Source organism: Myxocyprinus asiaticus, chromosome 11 (genome assembly GCF_019703515.2).
Source record: "Myxocyprinus asiaticus isolate MX2 ecotype Aquarium Trade chromosome 11, UBuf_Myxa_2, whole genome shotgun sequence".
Lineage (NCBI taxonomy): Eukaryota > Metazoa > Chordata > Actinopteri > Cypriniformes > Catostomidae > Myxocyprinus > Myxocyprinus asiaticus.
Window position 1 is genome coordinate 48,644,284 of NC_059354.1, and position 23,343 is coordinate 48,667,626.

Consider the following 23,343-nt stretch of genomic DNA (forward strand, 5'->3'; position numbering starts at 1 on the left):
AACGCATGGCATCTTGCCCCAATAAATGTGACAACCTGCCCTGACCTGACATTTATGAAAAATGTCTTCAGGTTAAAAATGATTTTAATTTAAGACATTTAAGACAAAAGGTGTTTGAAACCAACAAAAACCACTGATAGAGAAAATACACATTTATGTAATTGGAATTGTGACAGCCTGACATAGTGACTTCTTTGTGTGACAACTAGCCTTGGTCCCCTTTATGCCTGAAAAGAATGTAATCACAACAAGGTAAATATATTCACAAAATGTAATATATATTTATATATACACACACATGGCTTGAGACAACATGGCAATAAAATTCTGTTATCATTTACACACCTTTATGTCATTCCAAAACTAGACTTTTTTCTTTCTTCTATGCAACACAAAATTGTATATTAGGCATAATGTTTTCATTGCATCTTTTTTTGCATACAATAATAGTGAATGGTGACCAAGGCTGTCAGTCTATAACATTCTCTTTTTGTGTTCCATGTAGGTTTTATAGGTTAGGAACGACTTGAGCTTGAGTAAATGATGACATATTTTCCAATTTTGGGGGTACTAACCCTTTTTAAAGACAAAAGAAATTGATGTTTTGCTTTTAATTTAATAAATGCAAACATAAAAGTGTTCTTTAGTTTTGGAAATATTTGAAGAAACAGATTTAAAGGGTGTCTAAAAATGAAATGCTGTGACATTTAATTCTCAAAAGATACAGCATTGGACTGACCTCACATGAACAGCATTTACAATCATGAGATAGTTCCTCTGAGATATGAATGTCCTTTATATTGCCATCTTGAATTAAATTACTTTAAAATTAAAGGAAGCATGTCTTCACCGCAAAGTAAACTGTCATCAGAATGCCTCCAAATAAAATGCAGCAAATAAAAATATTAATTAAGACATAACAGGCCTAAAATGAACCGTTTAAAGTTCTCCTAATTAAATAAATGAGCGTGGAAGGTTCCGCTCTCTTCATGGTGTCACTGAAGGACATGAGCAAATGTGTTCTGACGGGTATCACGCTACTCGACAAAACCACGAATAAAGCCCCTTTGCAGTCCTGCGGGCGGCCCCTTGCCCGCGTTTGTCAATCGCCAGCTTTGTTCTTGAAGTGTGAATTGAGGTGGCTATACATGTGATTTGGGGATACATCATCCTTGCAAAAGGCACACTTCTCTTTGCTGCTCATCTGCTGCGCGTCTGTCACTGACGCCTGGGAGGACATGTCCGGGAGGTCTGGGGTCCAAAAAAGCTGGACACAGACAAGAGGACATTAGACAGCAGCGAGGGCAGCAAGAGACAATTATTCATTGATTAAGCTGGCATTAGATAATCTTGGGTAAATAAAAGCCAAGATTAAACTATTCCACATGCATCCGTACTCAAAAGTGCAGGATAAGTAAGTTGTTTGAAAAAACTTATATAAAAAATAACGTGAAAATAGGGCTGGGCGATATATTGAATATTCATGATACATTTGTGATGACTTTGCTGGGGATATTAAATTAAATTATGAATATTGCAATTATGGTAATGCACATATTAATTTGGCCATTAAAGGGATAGTTCACCAATAAATGAAAATTCTCTCATCATTTACTCACCCTCATGCCATCCTAGATGTGTATGACTTTCTTTCTTCTGCAGAACACAAACGAAGATTTTTAGAAGAATATCTTGCAATGTGAGTGAATGGTGACCACCAGAACTTCAAATTGCCAAAAATGCACATAAAGGCAGCATAAAATTAATCCATATGACTCCAGTGGTTAAATCCATGTCTTCTGAAGTGATATGATAGGTGTTGGTGAGGATGTTTTTTTTTTTACTATAAATCTCCACTTTCACTTTCACATTCTTCTTCTTTTGCTTTCTGGTGATTTGCATTCTTTTTCATATTGCCACCTACTGGTCAGGGCTGGTCAAAGGCGAAGATTCATAATAAAAAAAAAGGACTTAAATATTGATCTGTGACTCACCCACACCTATCATATCACTTCTGAAGACATGGATTTAACCACTGGTGTCGTATGGATTACTTATATGCTGCCTTTATGTGCTTTTTGGATCTTTAAAGTTTTGGTCACCATTCACTTGCATTGTATAGACCTACAGAGCTGAAATATTCTTCTAAAAATCTTCATTTGTGTTCAGCAGAAGAAATAAATTGATACACATCTGGGATGGCATGAGGGTGAGTAAATAATGAGAGAATTTTCATTTTTGGGTGAACTATCCCTTTAAGTTTTCCTTGTGTTTTCCCAAGCTTTCTCTTTAAGATGTGATGTTTGAGATGTTTTAATAGCACCCCAAATTTAAACTTCATTAGTGAGTTGGTAAGTTCAACCTGTCCATTTCAGTGCTTCAAAATGATTATTTCCATCTATGATTTTGGGAAAAAAATAACCTTAGAAAGGTGGCAGCATCATTATTTTATTTTTATACAGAGATTGGCAGGTCTTTTACAAACAAAGTTGTTTTTTCCAAAGTTGGTGTGCCTCTCACTTCAGAGGTGTACATTCTGATTCAGAACAATCTTTTCTTTTTATATCTTCATTTTTAAGACCCTTTATGGTGAAATCCCAGAGATATGGGTCTCTCAATGTGGCTCCATCCAAAAAAAGAAAATCATTTTGACCCATTTTCAATGGTCGAAAACCAAATGTGGGTCACATGGTATGAAGCTAGTTTTTCTTTTCTAACAAAACATAGGTCTGAAGTACAAATAATGTTGAAACCAGAAATGTACCTTTATTTATTTGCATTAAAACAATTATGTCAAAATCTTGATTTTTGAGGGTCCAAAAATAAACTACTATTAAGAGTAAGCGACATGTGGCTCTCAGCAAGTGCAATGCCTATATCTAGTTTGTGGATTTCAGAAATGTACATCTGCACAACTAAGATGCATAAGATTTGCAAAGTGCACCAAAAGGTAAATTGTCATTTTGACCCCCCTCTAAAAATGTTGGCTTTTCACATCTTCATTTATGTTCATCTTTCTCCAGAAAAAGTATTAACAACATAAACATTTCAACCTGGAAAGTTTCTGAAATTTGGTTGATTTGACATGGAATAACCCTGTGGAAACATGCCCTGATTATTAAAAGCTAGATTTGTTTCTACTGTGTAACAGTTCAAAAGCTTATTGGCATTTCTAATGCCTTTTCTTGATGGAGTTGTGGCTTTGCATGTCTAGAATGTCTCACACAAGCGTCATTATTACTGCAGGACCGAATACAGAGTTTCATTCTCCCCAACCATTTAATACCTAGTGAGAAAGCCGTTATTTTTTAATTTGATCATTTATTTCACATGCTATTTTTTATGCTATCCACAATTGCACACTGCCATATGATAACCGAAATAACAGACTTTATAATCAGTCAGTTATCTTGGTATATAAAGATCTGGCCAACTGCACACAGCACTTGATGAAAATAAAAGTCAATGCTCTTAAGAGCATTTTGATAACACTACATTTACACTTCATAATTTAGTCATTCCGTTTGAAATGTGTGTTTGCTAGCAACACTATTTTTTCATGTTCTTAAAACAGATGAGCCCAGGTAGCTATCTGTAACACTTTTAAAATAGAAGAGAGCGAAAAGAACAGTCCGGAAACGAGTGTAATAGTACGACAACACAGAAGACGAGGTAATATGTGATTCACAGCTCTCTGTGGTCTTAGCACATCCTAATTGACATCCTAAATGGAATGGCGCTGAATCCCCATGCAGATGTGAGGCTTACATAATAGGTGTGAGTCTTGCAGTTCTCCATATGGACAGGTAAAAACAACAGGGTTCTTTTATCTGTCTTCTTTACGTGTGTCTAATCAGATTTCCTGTGCAATTGTACAAGCTGCGAATATATTTAACATTGAGTTTGTGTTCTTTGTATTGTAGTATGGGGGTTTGCGCAATTGTAAGCATGCAAACATTCTCTCAACTAGAGTACTGTATATTTCTTTTTAAATATGCAATACATGCACTAAATGCATTTTTGCGCTAAGAAAAGCTAGACGACGCACAACGGCTATAACAGAAAGCAGGTTTCCCGAGACACGTTTTAAAAAGTTTAAGTTCTTTATAACTTGACACAGCGTCTAGAAATGTGCGCTCCTGCACGAGATGCTAAAAAACTGCAAGATGCAGCACAACAGTCAAGGATGTCCGTCTAGCGCATGTAAACAAAGAAAAACATTGCAAACAGACACAAAAAGCATTCGTTGTGAATGGTGCCTAATATACACTGTTTTGCCCAAATTGTAAGGTAGCGTCGCACACACCCTTCGTGGAGAAGGTAATCGTAGAATGCATTACGACGGACCCGGTGTAAAACAACAGCCTGGTCTCATAAACATTACATGGCCATGGCAATATTTTTGCAAAATGAAATTATGTGCCTTATAACACGTTTCGCTGTTTTCCCAGCGGGGGTGGAAAAAGCGTGTAAATTGGATTTTGTAATCAGACAAGGTTTTTAGGGTGAATATGGAGGTTTTAATGTGTAAAACGTTAACCTAAATCTAATCAATAGATTCCTGAAAACAAATAAGAGGTGAACAAAACAGATATCCTTACCCTAAACAAACACCTAAACCTAACCGGTAGTGTCCTAGAACAAAATGCGACCTGAAAAGCACATTTTCTCGTGCAACCATGTCATCTCATGTTGCTTCTATGACACTCTTGTCTCCTGTGTTAGCTTGTGTGCTTAACTGGTCTCAACTACATACTTCCGAGTCTAAAGTCCAACACTCTATCAGGTGAGCTACCGCGCAAGCTAATCACATTGGAATAAGTGTGTAAATGTAGGTCAGTCTGTAATACAAGCGTTAAAATATATCGTTGTACTCATGATTTGTGTGAAAGTGAATAAAATGCAGTTGTTGTATTTCACCAGGAAACTGCAGCGAAACGTAGAATTCGGCATGTAAAATTCATTTTGCAAAAATGTAGCTCATGCTATGGGACTAGGTTGAAAAAATTACATTAAGCATGGCGGATGAACAGGATAAAAATGCTAATAAATATATTTCACTCAGTCCTGAAAAAAGGTGAAAAAAACAGTGCATGTTCACATTTAAAATCCGCGAAGACAAACGCAAAAGCATGTTTGGTGTGAACAATCCCTGAGATATGTTGTTCCTAATAAAGTTTTCAGCCAACTGGTTTGATTACGTTTTATTTACTCTCAAAAGTAAATTTTTGCAAGCATTTGGAGCTTGGCGAGTGTTAATTTCAGATCTCGCGTGTGAATGCTCATCTTACCTGTTGGGGTCCTCGTACATTTTCGTGCGCCGCAGAAGACGCGGATGTGTGAGTGGATGGAGTGGGCGTGGGGTATGATGAGTAAGACTCCTCCCTCAACGTGTGTACGTGGTCTCCATGGTTGGGCCTGTGCAGGGACAGGTCCACTTGTTTATCCTGTGTACTGTTCAGAAAGTCGTATTCGGAGTCTGTACTCGGGGGAAACTTGACACTCAGGACTCTTAGCGAATCAAAAAGGCCGTCATCTAGAACAGCGCCACATGATGCAAGAGATGTGGAGGATAATGTGTTGTCAACTTCTGGTTTTAGTGGTTTGGAAAAGGGCACCTCAGCCTGTTCCGTCGTGTCATCTGTGCATTGGATGGGCATTGAAAACTGTTCTGGAGACAACATTTCAAAGATGTTTATATACAGTGGCCCCAAAATGACACTTAAACCACACTTAAAAATGCACACTTGTAAGTCTTTTCATCACATAACAAAAAACAAACACTATTTTCAAGCAAAAAGAAGTTTGTTTCAAATGATAAAACGTATATGTATTGTTCAAAATGAAGACCAAAGCATTTGGACTTGGGCTGACAATCGATTAAAACATTTAATCAAGTTAACTAAATGATATGCAGCTTAATTGTTGAAACCTAATCAGAAATAATGACATCTCCTATATCAATATTTACTGAGAAAAGCCCTCAAATAAAGATAATTCAAAGACCTTAGTGTGGTAGAAGAGTAAAACTTTAAATACACAAAAAATGGCTTTACAATTGCATGTACTGTAATATTGTTTTATATCTTGCTCTAAAGTCTGCGCTCTTTTTTAACATTTGGTCAATGTACGTATGTATCAAATGGAGGGAATATAATGGTCATGTCGCGTCTTCATGTTTTTTCAGCATCTCGCGCCATGAACGCAGGATTTTTAAGATAAAAGCAGCTCAACTTTTAAAACCGTGTCACGATACCCCTGCCTTCTGTTGCACTCCATCTATCCATTTTTGATCGCAAGACTTGTCATAATCTAATGTAATTGTTTCAAACAATTCAAAAGAGTTTGCTCCATGTAAACTGTCTCTTTCTGGTATCCTTGTGCATTTAACCCTCCAATTCCGTTCGGGTCATTTTTTACACGGAAAAGGTAGATAATAATTTTTAAATAACACTTAGTTTTTAGTATGGGAACCAAATGTTCAAAATGCACCAAGTTTTTAATTAAATTGTTTAAGAGATATAACCACTAAAAAAAGTGTTACATCTTTTGTGTTGGCAGGCCAATTTTGACCCGGGCATCAATCGTGGCTTTTCACATGATATTACGTTGATTTATTCCATTTATTTTGGCAGTGTACTCACGCATGTAAATAGAATAGATTTTGCTTAAAAACACAGTAAAGACGTATTAATGTTGTATACTTGAATTGTACAGTTGTTTTGATGGTGTTTAGTTGAGAAAGAATACGCTGGTTTAATACATTTTGACCATCAAGCTGTATTAAGTAGTTATGAGTAATAGGAAATGAATTCAAATTACTAGTAATTCTGACATTAGATGATAATATAAATTGTAAATGATGTTATATTTAGATAACATTTTACAGAAATGTTGAAAAAAATGATGTCTTCACATGTATCACACGTTTTGCTCAGTGCCACCGCTCCCTATACGCATATTACACAGTCTGCGTAGGGCATCAACTCCCTAGGGAGGCACCATCTTACCCTAGGGGGGCACCAGAAACTCTACTGGCTGCCCTTACTTGCACATTATACGTTATTCAAGGACCCGGTAGCAGTCGCTGAACACAGACGGTCGCCTCGCACTCACACTTTCGCCTCGCGCCTTGCAGCTTTTGCGCCATGCAACTCACATTACAATGTTTTTACATTTATGAACAGTTAAGAAATTAATAATGACTTACAATACAGTTTTAGGTGAAACCATAGAGTTATGAATGATTTAGAAGCTTGAATTCTACCGGGTCAAAATTGACCCGTGAATGCAAAAGTATGCAGATTCGAAACGCAATAGGAGGGTAAATGCAAAATTTACCGCTTTTACATATAACGTTATATTATAGCGACATTATCAAATGCTGTTGATAGAACTATTGAACACAGAACATTCCTTTGACAGAAAAAAAGGACAGGCCTAACTCTCAAAATACCTTTATTTTCTCTCATATAAGTCTGTCTCTCTTGCTCTCACTCATATAGATATAAGGACATTAGTATGCATATGCAAAGAAAGCACAGCAGTGATATGCACACCATGCAACGCTGACTATTAATGAGGAACTCTGTCAATTTTAGCACCAAACAATGCAGTGAGAATTGCTCTACCATAACAACTGCGTCAGCCCCTGCCACCACACCACGCCGCCTGCCAATTAAAATCAACTACAGAGCTCGAAATTCTCCTTTAAAGCTTTCTGATCAAAGTCTGTGATAAAACTAAAGGCAAGTGGAGTTAGTAATGTAACATTATCAGATCATAATGATCACAGAATGGCTCAGTTTCAATGACTGTTATCCATAATTCAGCACTACGGTATGCAGAGACATTTTTACATGGACAGCAAGTCTGAGATCATTGTGAGAAGAAATTGCATTACCTCATATCTCCAGAGCAGAGTCACTTGCTAAAAGAATAGGAGAGAGATGGATATGGATTTTTGTGATGGCTATCTATCTATCTGGAACTGTTCAACCAAAGCTGAACAAAGCTTTGTTGTCATTCACTCACCCTGGCACGTATTATTTTCTTTCTTCCGAGGAGCACAAAAGCAGATCTTATGCAGAATGACCAACCTACTCTTTTCCATACAATAAAATTTGATGGTGATTTACATACCAAGTTCTAAAAAGGACAAGAAAGGCCCATAGAAGTAGTTTACACAACTATATTCCTACACCGTGGAGGAAAAGTTCCTTCATTGATAATCTTCCCCTCCATCAATGCTCTCAAATCTCATTGGCACTTTGTTAAATTTGAAAATGGTGCCGGGTTTGATTTCATTGATGCCAAACACCATTGCTTTTCACATGTTATGTTAGGCCTGAACGATTTGGACAAACATCTAATTGCGATTACTTTGAAAATGATTGCGATGGCAATTTGAACTGCGACACGATAAACATAAAAAAGTTTTCCCCATGCTCTACTGCCGACCGGAAATACTGTTCTAGAAAGGGTATTCACACTTATAGAGTCCTCTTAAAAATAACCCAATTAAATAAATAAAATAAAACAATCACAGCCACATTGTATCTGTCCGCTGTGTACATTTCTTTTATTTTTTTGGTCCAATTGGTCAGCATACTTTTCATCAATATTTTTTTTTAAACCCAGTCAAGTTGAATATTATATTATTTGAATTTAATAATAATAATAATAATAATAATAATAATAATAGTTTTAAGAAATTATTATACAAATGTTAGTGATTTAATGAAATATCGGTTACTGATATTTATCGGCCAATTATTGACAAATTAAAACCATCAGCATATCGGCTAAAAGCATGAAAACGGCGATATAAAAAAAACGATGGTTTATTTATAATTTGTTAGTAACACACTTTGGGAAGCCATCCGAAACACTTTGAAACCAGCAGACTTTGACTTCTGAGACATTGGTATGGTATCAATTAATGCTGCATGACTGATTGAATTAAGACTGAAATCACTTTAAAATTGTCATGTGATGTAACCATTAAGTAAAAAGTATTATAATGCTTTCTTTGCGCTTTTAATACATGAGAGTAAAAACAACTTAATTATTCATTTCCAAAAAGTTTTCAAACACATTTTTAAAGATCATTTTTTTATTTTTTTTTTTATAAATATTATGAATTTTTGAGTCAAAAATATCAAGAAGTTTTCTCAGGGTTACACCACATGAACAAAATGCGCCCTTTCATAAAAATGTCAAAATAAATATCAGATGTTTTTTAAAACTTCATGCTCAATCTTGAGGGTCTAAAGGTGTCTGCTCTGTTTTATGGTATTTATGGTCAACATAAACAACAAAATAACTACCTACATGTTGGTTACACCAAATGACTTTGATTTGGTGGACAAAAACGTATTTAATCATATTTTAAAACACAATTGTTGCACTGCTTATTTTTTAAAGAAATAATAATAAAAGATTATTCTGCACTAGTCATGCCAACATTTCTTTTTTCAGGAATTTCAGCTTTTATTGAGATTTTGACTTGAAAGAAAAATGTTCATCATAGAAGAGGTGCATTCAAGTAAATGGTTTGTGTGAATTGCATTTTTTTTATGTATTTTTAGTTGAATAGATCTGGACAAAAATGAGCATCACTTCATTGACCCTTAGGACACATGGCCATGATATGCACCTGTTACCCTCTGTTATTGTGTTTTATGATGAATCTTGTAAAATGAATCCACGTTATGATCATGAAAAGGTTTTTTTTCTAGATCGCTCGCCCACTGCAGACACGCATTTCTTCTACTCCAATCTACTACTTGACCATGTTTGAAAGTGCGTGGAACTAAAGTGTCACCCTGGCAGTATATATCCAAACTGTACAAGTGTCCAGATCTGATTGGGGGATTTCACCTATAGAAATCTGGCAACCTCACACGTCGAAATCTAATTCTGACCGGCTAATCGCCCTTATTTAAAGTCGGTTATTTATCAAACGTACTAAAATTAAATTTTAAATATTTTACTTGCATAATTAGTTCTAAGTAATACATGACACAATTGATCTAAAGGGGATGGTAAGGGGGGATGGTGGTTTTACAAGGGGGATGCTTTTTGGTATTTCTTGCAACACAATAAACTTTAAATTGTGTTGTGTTAATGTGATGTTATTGTAAATTGGTATATGTCTCATCATTGTCACGACTGCTATGTTGATCGGAACTGCACCCAAGAATTTCACACACCATTGCACTTGTGTATATGGCTGTGTGACAATAAAAGTGATTTGATTTGATTTTGACAAGGGGGATGGCATCCCCTGGCATCCCCCCTCAACTCGAGCCCTGGCCTTGCCCGATTATTAAACCTTATATAGTCTGCATTCAGCGCTTCAGTCAGGACTTCGTGAGCAAGCGGCGCCCTCTAGCGGTCTGGATGCCATTATCCATTATATCAATATAATACAGAATTTAAAAGGGGGTTTTGTTCCTTTGGTTAAATCTTTATATTTTTCCATGATGTGGTTGACATTTCTGAGGAATTGCCCAACATATGCATAGTATGAATCGGTAATGGTCTATTATATACAATACATACGTGTAAAATGTGAGTCCTGTTGTTTTAAACTGCAAAAACAGAAGTGCAAAAATGTTTTAAAAGTACCAAATAACTCTTATATTTTGTATCTTTTTAAATATGTTTCTCTTCTATTTATCTTTTATTGTGGCTCTCTTTAAAATTTTGCCCTGTCATGTCTTCAACAGATCCAATCTTTGCACAGTTTCAAAGAATAATTCTTAAGTAAACCAATGATCTGATGACAAAATAAAGCCAGAGACAAAATATTGTTATCGGTATCAGCATCAGGCAAAAACAATGTCATATCGGTGCATCCCCAAGATTATTTTTGTATAATAATAATAATTTACTATTATTATTTTCATATATTATTTTCAATAGCAATTTATTTCTTTAATCATTTCTTAATTTGCTCTTGGCATTGCTATGCAGTCCAGTTAAACCCTCAAGCCTTTCTTTTGGCAGAAAAAAGTTGACAACAGCCTTTTAATGCTGTGAATTGCTCTCATGACCCTTTCTGTCTGCAAAAAACCCTGATGGGGTTATTTTGGATTTGTATAGTAAGTTTTAGCTGCCAAACATATGTGAAATTAATCAAATGTGCAATTAAAGTAATTCTGGTGTGCTTTAAATATAATGCGCTCAGCGCACGTTAGCACACTGAACCGAACTCAGAGCACATCGGTCCCACAGGGCACCAAACAGAAAGAATTTGTGTGCATCGAGCACAGAACCGCTCTGAAACCACATATGTAAGACACTGACCCCGTTTACATTAATTTAAGAAAGCACTACAAACTACAGACAAAACAGCCGAGCACATAAGCGCAGCACAGCGGACAGCACATTCAGACTATTTATCTATCTCATTAAATCGTAGCCCTCATGGGTTGATATCGCACTGGGTTATTTCGTGATTTCGATTTTATTTCGATTAATCGTTCAGCCCTATGTTATGTGACCAATAGCTACTCAGCAAGTTAAAATATATTAGGCGATCACACATTAGATTTAAGAGCTACAGAGGTGGGGAAGATTATTAGTGATCAACGACTTAAATTTAAGCCTGTTCCTCACAAAAAGCTATCAGATGACATCAGAAGACTTGGAATGTAGCACGAGTCGTATGGACTACTTTTAAGGTGCTTTAATTGTATTTTATAAACTTTTTTTGGTGCTTTTATTTGTCCTTTCTGGAGCTTGATAATATAAATCACCATCCACTTTCATTGTATGAAACATTTTTGTGTTGCACGGAAGAAAGTAACATAGGGTGGACCGACATGAGGGTGAGTATATGATAACAAAAGTCACCGCCAAGAAGTTAGGGTGTTGTGGATGGTTGCTAGAATGTTGCCATTCAGTTGTTAATGTGTTCCAAGACTTATTTGAGCAAATTGCTAAGTGGTTGCGAGGGTGTTTGGGGTGGCTACTACAGTAGGTGGATGCTAGGGGTCAAAAAATAAAAAAAGCTCACCACCAAGTCTTTATAATTTTATGGTCGCTAAATATGGCTTGGGGCTTTTTCAATGCAAGTCACCCGTTTTATCCTCTGCTAGGCAGAAGTTGTAAATCCAGTCACTTAGAATGTAATAGCGCACCTCTCCTCCACAGAACACCTAACCCCAAGTATGAACAATAGTAATAGTAACGCTTGCCTTAACAAGCAACACGTTTAATTGATTACGTTTTAATACACATGACTGATCCACAGGGCAAGACACTGTGTTTTCTGCACACTTTCCATCATTCTACCACGTCCAAAAATACATCTCACTGGCGTATTGTTTTCCCAAGTCATTTCACAGAGGACACGTAATTGTGTAATCGTGTGCGGCTTCAAAACAACATTTATCAAAGTGATAATTGAACATGTTCATCGGCGTAGTCTATTTTAATGCTGCGCAGAGGTCAAAGGTCAATGGAGTAAAGAGCCTTTACACCATGGCTTTGCATCAAGTAGTTCTGCTTTTAACTGCGTGCAGGAACCAACGCTGAAATGTATAATTACTAGTATACTGCATTAAACTACTAGTTAGATAATTACAAATTTGTTGTGACATTTCCGAATTAATTGCATTAATTTTCATTTTACCTAATTTAATTAGAACGGAACGAAATGCACTTGGGTGAGGTGGTATAACAGCTATAATTTAATAAAAGACATTAGTCCAAAATTTCAAATGAGGCTCTAAAAAGGCTGTTACCATTAGCGGATTCGTTTCCTTTGTGTATTCTCTTCAGGTAATCTTTCTGTCGTCTCGCTAAGGTTTGAATCCTCTGGAAAGTCCCCTGGATTTCCTGCAGAGTGTCCAGAACATCTTCACTGTGCAAAAGAGAAAGAGAAGTCATGAAAATAATGTCTGCTTGGGTCTTTCCCAATAAAAAAAATTCTATTCAGTTAAATCCAGTTACTGTCGAAGGAGTATTATATCCTATACATATAATATATCTATTATAGAAATTAGAAATAAATAAAAGTTCCCACTTAAGGATTAAGTTAAAATACTATTTGCTTTATTAAGATATTAAGACTACTTGCTTAAATGTTCACAAGATTTAAGTTGATTTAAGGTCAGCGTACCTTTTGTAGCAACAGAGGCCAAAAAAACTGATCCCAAATCAGCAGAACTGCATTAGTATTGCATAAGCATGAGATTTCAGGGCTGTTGTTTCTGAATCAGTTCAGCTAGTTTGCATAGTGTTCTTCAGATATTATACAATATATACTTTGCAAGAGCAAATATCTGACAACAGTAAAACTGATCTGCCAATTCCAACCTCCAACAGACTTCACCGAGTTAATCAGTTGTTTTAGTTCGTGGTCAAATATTTAGTCTGGGTGCATGTGGAACTGGAGTGTAAAATCCTTCTTTAGTAATTAATTCAATTAAGTGAAATTAATCTTGTACCTCTTTATTACGCAAGTGGCAGAAATCATGGTGGGAAGCATCCCGAAATTCTCTGTGGGTTCCTTTATCTGCACAAAAACAATATAAGATAAAAAGAATTACAAATCAAAATAAACAAAACTCAAAATAAATTTATCAGCACACCAAAGTAGGGTTAAAATATTTCACATTTATTTAAAACATTTTACTTTGCATAAATACAGTAAAACTCATTTTAGGACCATTAATAAATGTTTTCCATTGTGACATTTTTTTCATGATAATTCAGTAGAATCCTGGGGTTGAATATGTGCTTAATTGTCATAATTATATATGACACGGGCCTGGGTAGCTCAGCAAGAAAAGACGCTGACTACCACACCTGGGGTCACAAGTTTGAATCCAGGGCATGCTGAGTGACTCCAGTCAGGCTTCCTAAGCAACCAATTGGCCCAGTTGCTAGGGTGGGTAGAGTCTTGTTGGGTTAACCTCCTCGTAGTCACTATAATGTGGTTCTCGCTCTAGGTGGGGGTTGAGTTGTGCGTGGATGCCGCGGAGAGTAGCGTGAAGCCTCCACAAGCGCTAGGTCTCCGTGTTAACGCGCTCAACAATCCACGTGTTAAGATTCGCGGACTGACGGTTTCGTCCTCCGCCACCCGGATTGAGGTGAGTCACTACGCCTCCACGAGGACTTAGAGCGCATTGGGAATTGGGCATTCCAAATTGGGGAGAAACGAGGAGAAAATTAAAAATAAATAAAAATAATAATAATAATAATCATAAAATATGACACTGCAAAACATCTTAATGTTCCTAAAAACAGGCTTCATTTTTATAAATAATAATATTATTATTATATACTGCAAAATGTTATTTGTTTAGATAAAAAATATATACATTTTATATAAAAATAAAACATTTTATATATTTTTAAATAAAATATTTATATTTTATATAAAATATATCATATTACTTTTATATAAAATATTAAACAAGTATTATTTATTTTGATAATTTTTATATAAAAATAAAAAATATATATATTTTTATATAAAATATATATATATTTTTTATTAAATAATACAATTATATATATATTATATATATATATATATTTTTTTTAATATATAAATAAAATAAAAAAAATGACCCAAACATGTTCTTGACAAGTTTTGTGAGATTCACCAAGCTTTCTCAACTGAGCTGAATATAATTTAAAAAGCCTGTACAAATCCACACCAAACAAAAACAAAAAACCTACCTGAATTATACCTCTGACTCAAGTGTTTATATGTTTTTTGATCGAATAATTACAAACTGTTCCATTAACAATCGCACTACAGATTTTGTATACTAGAGCATACTAGAGACCATTATCTACTCAAGATTAAGTTCAGGAAAAAGAGAAAGTAGCCATTTCAAACTGTTATTTCTACATATTTGAGTAACAGTCATCTAAAAAAGTGACACCTCCTTTCAAAGGAGAGAACTCAAATCTCCAAGCCTGTGCTTCACTGGTTAATGTGCAGCTCGACCAGACGAAAGCATTATGATCTACTGCCCTCTGTGGGTTCAAACATGCACCTATAAGCTGAAAACAATTGAGAAGAATTATCACACTGGATTCAATTAGAGAAGCATTCTCACTATGGACAGATAGCGATGAAAAATGATATCAAACTGTGAAGAGAGAGAACTACATCTTTTTCGCACATTTCTCACAATTTAACCCTCAAATGAACTGTGGATAACTAGCAAAGCACTGTAAACTTAGCTATTAGGTTCGTTTTCTACTTACAGGCAGTTAACAATGATAACACAATATAAAGACTGGGAAGTGTGGGGGTCATAGTCGGAGAAGCCCTTTCTTTTACAATTACATCTGAATCAAATGTGCATTTAAACAACAAACTGAAATAAAATCCCAATTATGTGCACATTCATACAGCGGCCCAATGTCTGAATGACACTGCATTACATACTATACAATCAAAGCATGTGGCATCTGCAAACAAATGATGCTTGAGTCAATTTTTGCAATTATTTTTAAACAACTGGTGTCAAGGTGATTCTTAGTGGATGTATGCATGTTCCACTACCATTTGACAACTTAAAAAGTGTCCAAATATGATTTGTCTTCATTTTGAACAGTGTGTTTATTGTTTAATAATTTGCAACCAGACAAACTTCTTTTTGTGCCATGTTTTGCTTGAAAAGTGTTTGTAGTATGTTTCTTTAAAATAAATGCACTGGTTTGAAATTGTGTTATGTAATGCAAAGACTTTTCTACATATAAAAGTTGCTTAAAGGGATAGTTCTCCCAAAAACAAAAGTTCTGTCACTATTTACTTGGATTTACATGGATAAAAGATGCAATGAAAGTGAATAGCTATCCCTTTAAGTGTTTTATTAAATGTAAAACTCTGACATTAAAGATTGACCACAGTCAGATCACTTTTTATTGACAGTAAGAGGAAACACCCACCAGGAAAGGGTTAGTCCTGTAGGAACTGGACTGGTTGTCGGAGTGATTATCGCTAGGTGACAAGGTCTCTACTTCCTGTTTTCTGTATGCAGACTCGCCAAGTTTCATCTCCTCTAAAAAAAAGTACGACAAGGAACCGGGACAGTTACCAATCACACTCATCAACAATAACAATACTAGCTATTAAAAAAGAAAGTATGCATCTGAAAATACTTCAAAGAATTGTGTTTTATTATAAAATTTTTGTCTCCTACCATACATGGTTATGTAACATACAATCTAACTTTACTGGGCAATGTTAAAAGCAAAGAGGGCATAAAGAGTGATAAATGAAGTTTAAGCATCTACACTGTGTTATAATTTATTTTAATTTTTCTATTTACAATATATTTGTATGGCCATAAGGTCCATTTACTTTTTTAACTGTCTGAATCTGATGCTTTCTAAGTTTGTATTATTTGCATTTTAGAAACAGCTTTTATATATATATATATATTTGCCATAAATAAACATGTAAAAGCCGTTAGTTGGACACCTTACTTACCTTATTTATGCTTCTAAACTGATTGTATTTTTCATTTCTAAGAAAAAAGCTCTCTCAGAAATTGTTTCAAAAACTACATTTGTCTTAAATGTTTCACTGAACACGGCCTTAACAACAAATGGCGAACACAAAGAGTGTGACAAATGAAATTTAAGCTGATAAATTTGATCATATTTCTCTTTTAATCTTTTATTTACATTTGTATGGACGTAATATAAACTACAAGTCAGAATTTAGGACACACTTGACAGAATTTTTGTTTCTCTTAAAAACCTTTTGATCTAAAGGCTTATGACCAAAACTGTACCTACATATGATAGAGATATATATATATATATATATGTGTGTGTGTATTTGCATATATTTTTTAATAAAAAAAATATCTTTTATATAAAACGTAAAATGTTTATATAAAATATAATATATAATAATGTCATATAATATATAGCAAATTTTTATAATATAAATACATTTTTAATAATTTTTTATATGAAAATAAAACATTTTATATATATATATATATATAAAATAAAAATGTTTTATTTTCATATAAAAAATTATAAAAAATTTATTTAAAAAAAATATATATATATGATTTTATTTTTATTTTTATTTTTATTTTTATTTTTATTTATTTTTTGACAAAACTTACATTTTTTATGAAATCAATGAGTTGGAGCAGATAGTGAAGAAAAAGCAGCCAACAAATGTCCAGCATACATGGGAACTGCTTTAAGGAAACTCAAATATAAGTTTTCATTTGTTTAATATTTTTTCACTACTGCATAATTTCCATACTTCAATTTCTGTGTTATCTCATACTTTTTATTTACCTTACTATCATTCTAAAATGTGCAAAAAAGTAATTATTAAGAATGAGCAGGTTGTCCAAATATTAACTCTTAACTTTCTAAGTTTATTTAAAGTTTTACAGACAGCTTAAACTTACTTTACAAAGTGTATACAAAGTAAATCACTATTTTTTTTATTATTTTTTTACAATATATGAACTCACAAGGATAAAACTGGTATTACTAACCTGATGCATGTTTTTGAAGTAAACTGAGCTGAGCTTTAAGATGTGTGATGGTCTTTGCTTGCTCCTCTATCTTTCTCTCAAGCTGCTGACTTTGCCGTTGATACTGCTCTGTCTGCAATAGATTTGTTTTAGTGTCTGCCCACTCTCACACACACCAAACTGAAGAAATAAAAACAGAGTTCAGAACCTTGTGCTGAAGTTCCTTTCTGGCAATGTCTTTCTCAATAGATGCATTGCGGTACGCTTCAAAGGCTTTGTTGAGCTGCTCACTGATGTTTCTGTCCATTCCTTCAGTAACATTCCGTACGGGGCAGTCCCGGGCCCTAATCCCAGAGAGACACAAATACTTATATGTTATAACATGTTATATATATATATATATATATATATATATATACACTGTATATATGATTAGCTGATTGTCTCAGGTATTTATTCAGTACTGAATAAAGTACTATACACTGAAAGTACAACATAACAGTTTTAAGTTCTAGATATGCACATAAATGATTACAAATTGAAAGAAATTATGTCATTTTTATGTAAGATGCAACTAATAATAATGTTTTAGCTATTTAGAGACAGTCCTAAACTTGCCAAGACTTAAATAAATTTCCCATTAACTATGAAAGCGTGGTGATCAATTTGTTGAGTAACCGCTAAAACACCTAAACAAATTCATCTAACATTTGCCCAGAAATAGAAAACTGGTAATGCAAGTTATGTCTTGGTCTGTAGTGGAAACACAGGGCTAGTTATCACAAGTTTGACTCCAGTAAAAAATAGGCTATTTTTCAGGGTAGGCATATTTTTGATGTCCATTTCTGTATTGCAGAGTAAAAACAAGATACAGTGCATTGAACAAACATTGAACTTTTAGGGGATCAACTATTATCCATAGTAATAGTTTGATATATCCATCAAACTATTTGGGGTAAGTTGTAACAATGGTAACCTAATTGAAGAGCCTATCATGGGCTTTTCAGCTACATTTAAATTATTATTAAAACAGTTCATAAAATGGCAACAATGTAAAAGGTATATGTATACAGTATATACACAGATCAGCCACAACATTAAAACCACCTGTCTAATATTGTGTAGGTCCCCCTCGTTCCGCCAAAACAGCGCCAACCCACATCTCAGAATAGCAATCTGACATGATATTCTTCTCACCACAATTATAAAGAGTGGTTATCTGAGTTACCGTAGACTTTGTCAGTTTGAAACAGTCTGGCCATCTCTGCTGACCTCTCTCATCAACAAGGCATTTCTATCCACAGAACTGTCGCTCACTGGATGTTTTTTGTTTTTGGCACCATTCGGAGTAAATTCTAGAGACTATTGTGTGTGAAAATCTGGCACCAACAATCATCCATGTGATTATCTAATCAGCCAATCGTGTGGCAGCAGTGCAGTACATAAAATCATGCATATACGGGTCAGGAGCTTCAGTTAATGTTCACATCAACCATCAGAATGGGGAAAAAAATTTGATCTCAGTGATTTGGACCGTGGCATTATTGTTGGTGCCAGATGGGCTGGTTTGAGTATTTCGGTAACTGCTGATCTCCTGGGATTTTCACACACAACAGTCTCTAGAATTTACTCAGAATGGTGCCAAAAACAAAAAACATCCAGTGAGCGACAGTTCTGTGGATAGAAATGCCTTGTTGATGAGAGAGGTCAGCAGAGAATGGCCAGACTGGTTTGAACTGACAAAGTCTACGGTAACTCAGATAACCACTCTGTATAATTGTGGTGAGAAGAATATCACCTCAGATTGCTATTCTGAGATGCGGGTTGGCGCTGTTTTGGCGGCACGAGGAGGACCTACACAATATTAGACAGGTGGTTTTAATGTTGTGGCTGATCAGTGTGTGTATATATATATATATATATACACACACACTCTACCGGTCAAAACACTTACTCATTGTATGTACTCTTGACATTTTCTCAACCAACTTCTTGAGGTATCACCCTGGGATGATTTTTAAACAGTATTGAAGGAGTTCCCATCTATGTTGGGCACTTATTGGCTGCTTTTCTTTATTATTTGGTCCAAGTCATACATTTCTATTTTTATTTTATTAAATTTTAGCTTTATAATGAAATAAATTAATATGGTACACAATTATATTTTTGTCTACAAAACTAATTTCAAACATTTAAGTATACGCCTCGGATCAAAAGATTTTTAAGATCATGAGAAACATTTCAGTCAAGTGTTTCAAAACTTTTGACCGGTAGTGTATATAAATATATATCAAACCATGGTTTTGGCCAATTTTAATTATTAAATTGTAAAAATTACAACATATAAAAACATCATGCATTTGCAGACAATACTCTTGTTCTGAAATCACAGTTCAACCAAGTAAAATCTACCTTCATTATATAGTTAACCCTTGCCAGAATGTATGCCTGTGTGGTTTTATTGTGTTTACCCCAAAAGCAATTACAAAAATATGAAATTAGAATTTTTCTTTGGTGGATAGTATTCACAAACATATCCTTATTTCTGCCAGTTTTCAACTAGGTGTTTGTAGACAAACACAAAACCACTGCTAGAGAAAACACACATATGTGTAATTTGACTTTTAGCTCAAATCCTACTGAGATAAAGCCCTTGTGACAACTTCCCAGGGTGACAGCACACCCTAACCCAACCTTAAAGTGTTTCAAAACAGTTTTCTAAGAACATAGTGAAATTCACAGTAAAGTCTACATCTAACATGTAATAAATAAGCGCAAAAACAGTGAGGCCACCAAAGTAACACAACTAAACTTTCTAATGGTAAAAGTCTGAGGCGTAATCTAACGACTAAAACCAAAAGCAACTCGTTAGACATCTACATAGATGATCACAGTGAAGTGAATTGAGTGCACTCAGTAGTGCACTGCACTCACAGGAGTCTTACCTTCACTCCAAAACAGCCCAAGCACATATACTTTTGCGCAGTTCGGACATCGCGACGCTGCTACACGTACATTTTGGAACGAGAGGAAATGAACTATTTTGTACAAATGTACATTTTGCATGTTTTACAATGAACTGGGAACTTCCCTCGGGGAATCCCCACTCGCCTTAAACTTCCGCTTGCTGCAGCACAGCCAATCAGCTGCTGATATACGTAACACTCTTGCTTTGCTTTGTATCCAGTGGGGCTTTTTTATATCACTTTTACGTTTTAATGTTTATTCAGATTCTTTTTATTCCCCTTAATTTTCAATAACTTAATTTACAAAGCTATTTTGGGAATATCACTCATATGCATGGGCGTAGAATACTCAGGGCATGCGGGGGACATGTCCCCCTCACTTTCAATAAAACCAAAGTTCGTCCCTTTGTACTTTTTCATAGGGCAAATGTGTTTACGCTGTGTCTTTCATACAGCAAATGACTAAATGTGTAAATGCTAAAGTTAAAATTCACTGGTCAATCATGTAATTAATTAAATTAAAATAAATTATCGATTGAGAGCCTTAAAAATATATCTTATATATTTATGTTCGTCTTGCGTTAATTGTTCTGTCCCCCTCACTTTTGAAATGATTGCTACGCCCCTGTTGATATGCAAAATATAAAACATTCATACAAATAGGATATTCACAAAGTTTTTAATATTGTGACCAAATCAGACCAGAAAGCTACACGAAAACATGTAAATTTAGAGGAAGAGGTTTTTGCAACGATGTACTGGTATAAATGCCATCAAACTCGCCAGCGAATGGATTAAATATATATAAATATATGTGCTGACTTCAGATCTGTTTACATTTTTCATCAATCATTCCTAGTTCAAAAGGAATGATTGACGATTTTCTTGACATCGTTTCTTGGGTGTTTTTGAATTATCCACCGTTGCTTTTCATTAGTTGATGGGCTTTTTAGCCAATCAGTCAAATCTCACTCACAGTGATGGTTTTGCAACAGTGGTGCAACAGCATTTGCATAATGAATTGCAATTGGTCTTTCTTGCATCTATTTAACCTTTCGGCAGATCTGAATCAGCACAGAACCATGTTTACTTTACTTTTAACCCTATAACGTTGTATGTTTTAAATATGATACACAACGTTTGACGGCTCCTGTTTCACTCTCTGTTCAAGCTGAAAAGCAAAAAAACATATGATATGTAAGTTTCACATGTTTATGGCACCATCTAGTGGTTATTTGTGAAAAAAAGTTTTTCAATGTTTATATCGATCTATTTAAAATGGCAGTGGACTTTTACAAAAAAAATGACTGTTATGTTGGGATAAATGACAGCTTATTTTAACAAAGTAAAAGTGAAGTAATGATTATATTGTAACTGAAATTTTAAAATGAGTATTTGCAGAATATAAGCAACCTGTGCTTGGTTAAAATTTTGTATATTATTTTATTGAAAAAGCATGTTGAAATTACATGTATCAAATACGTTACAACAAGCTTTTGAGGTATATCTCTCAATCACCATTACATTCCATTCATGCCCACTATAAAAAAATAAAAATTTTTATTTTTATTTTTTACAAATCAGAGCTTTTATAAATTCTGACATATACTTTTCATAAGATATATTTAAAGTGTGAACTAATATTTCTGTATATTTTCATATATGCAGCGTGCTCTGTCATTATAAAGGTCTCATTATTTTACATTACAAGCTATTATGATGTCATCTTACCATACGTTCCTGAGACCCAGTGAAAAAAAATTAAAATGTCAGTGTATCTGGGAGATATTATCAGGAATCATGGAATAAATTTCCACTGTTATGCTGACGATACCCAACTTTATATTTCTTCTAAACCCATCGAAAATTCAATCAATTAAATAAAAAATTGGGTGGCCAGAAATTTCCTTCTACTCAATTACAACAAAACAGAGGTACTAATTATTGGACCAAAAAGCCGCTAAAATGTAATATGAATCTCGATGGATGTACTGTTACATCGTCTTCTACAGTGAAGAATTTAGGTGTTATATTTGATACCAATCTGTCCTTTGAAAATCAAATTTCCAATGTTTGTAGGACAGCATTCTTCCACCTCAGAAACATTACTAAGTTATGCCAAAAAACTAATTCATGCGTTTATGACCTCAAGACTAGATTATTGTAATGCATTACTGGGAGGATGTCCTGCAAGTTCAATAATAAACTTCAATTGGTTCAAAATGCAGCAGCCAGATTGCTGACTAGAACCAAGAAATATGATCATATTAGCCCTATTTTATCATCGTTACATTGGCTACCTGTTAAATTTCGTATTAATTTAAAAATTTTGTTAACTACATACAAAGCTTTGAATGGTCTAGCTCCGCAGTACTTAAGTGACCTTCTACCATGCGACATTCCGTCACGTTCATTACGATCACAAAATTCTGGCCTGTTAATAGTTCCTAGAATATCAAAATCCACAAAAGGAGGTGGATCATTTTCCTATTTGGCTCCTAAACTATGGAATAGTCTCCCTAACACTGTTCGGGATGCAAACACACTCACTCAGTTTAAGTCTAGACTAAAGACTCACCTATTTAGCCAGGCATACACATAATTTATCCATCAACTCACAATTAGGCTGCTTTAGTTAGGTCTGCCGGAACCAGAAACATCTATCATGATCTATAACTCTGCATAAAATCTTCGCTATCTACGCTAATATTTTTCTATTTGTTTCCATGTCTCAGCCTCGGGATTCATATCCCGAGGTTACCAGAGCCAGCCAGATCCAGCTCCGTTCCTGCTTGGTGTCGGACTCCACTTCTACGTGTCTCTGAGTGAAGACGACTAAATGCAGCCGGTGCTAGCCAGACACCACTTCAGTCTTTTAAGATGGATTTCAG

The 23,343-nt window shown here is 34.8% G+C and overlaps 1 protein-coding gene across 2 annotated transcripts; it reads right to left on the reverse strand.

The window, feature by feature from the left end:
- Positions 1 to 137: 137 nt before the first annotated feature.
- Positions 138 to 20,570, reverse strand: LOC127448273 (TRAF family member-associated NF-kappa-B activator-like). Of its 2 annotated transcripts, none has more exons than XM_051710684.1 (8): positions 20,432 to 20,570; positions 17,695 to 17,830; positions 17,508 to 17,619; positions 15,925 to 16,037; positions 13,461 to 13,528; positions 12,756 to 12,874; positions 5,292 to 5,671; positions 138 to 1,267 (listed from the first exon to the last, which is right to left on the reverse strand). In XM_051710684.1, the coding sequence occupies exons 2-8, from the start codon at positions 17,791 to 17,793 to the stop codon at positions 1,103 to 1,105; spliced, it is 1,056 nt and encodes a 351-aa protein (XP_051566644.1). In that variant the 5' UTR covers positions 17,794 to 17,830; positions 20,432 to 20,570; the 3' UTR covers positions 138 to 1,102. The 2 variants fall into 2 exon arrangements, with proteins under 2 accessions (XP_051566644.1, XP_051566643.1); XM_051710683.1 differs by having other exon boundaries at positions 20,421 to 20,570.
- Positions 20,571 to 23,343: the final 2,773 nt, after the last annotated feature.

What these genes read in the sequence shown, in the direction of transcription:
- LOC127448273 (XM_051710683.1), bottom strand. Translation starts at nt 20,458, where the DNA reads ATGTGCTTGGGCTGTTTTGGAGTGAAGGTAAGACTCCT. An exon ending in GAAAGGAACTTCAGCACAAG is followed by an intron (nt 17,620 to 17,694) that starts GTTCTGAACTCT and finishes AATCTATTGCAG; the next exon opens with ACAGAGCAGTATCAACGGCA. An exon ending in ACAGGACTAACCCTTTCCTG is followed by an intron (nt 13,529 to 15,924) that starts GTGGGTGTTTCC and finishes GTTTTTGTGCAG; the next exon opens with ATAAAGGAACCCACAGAGAA.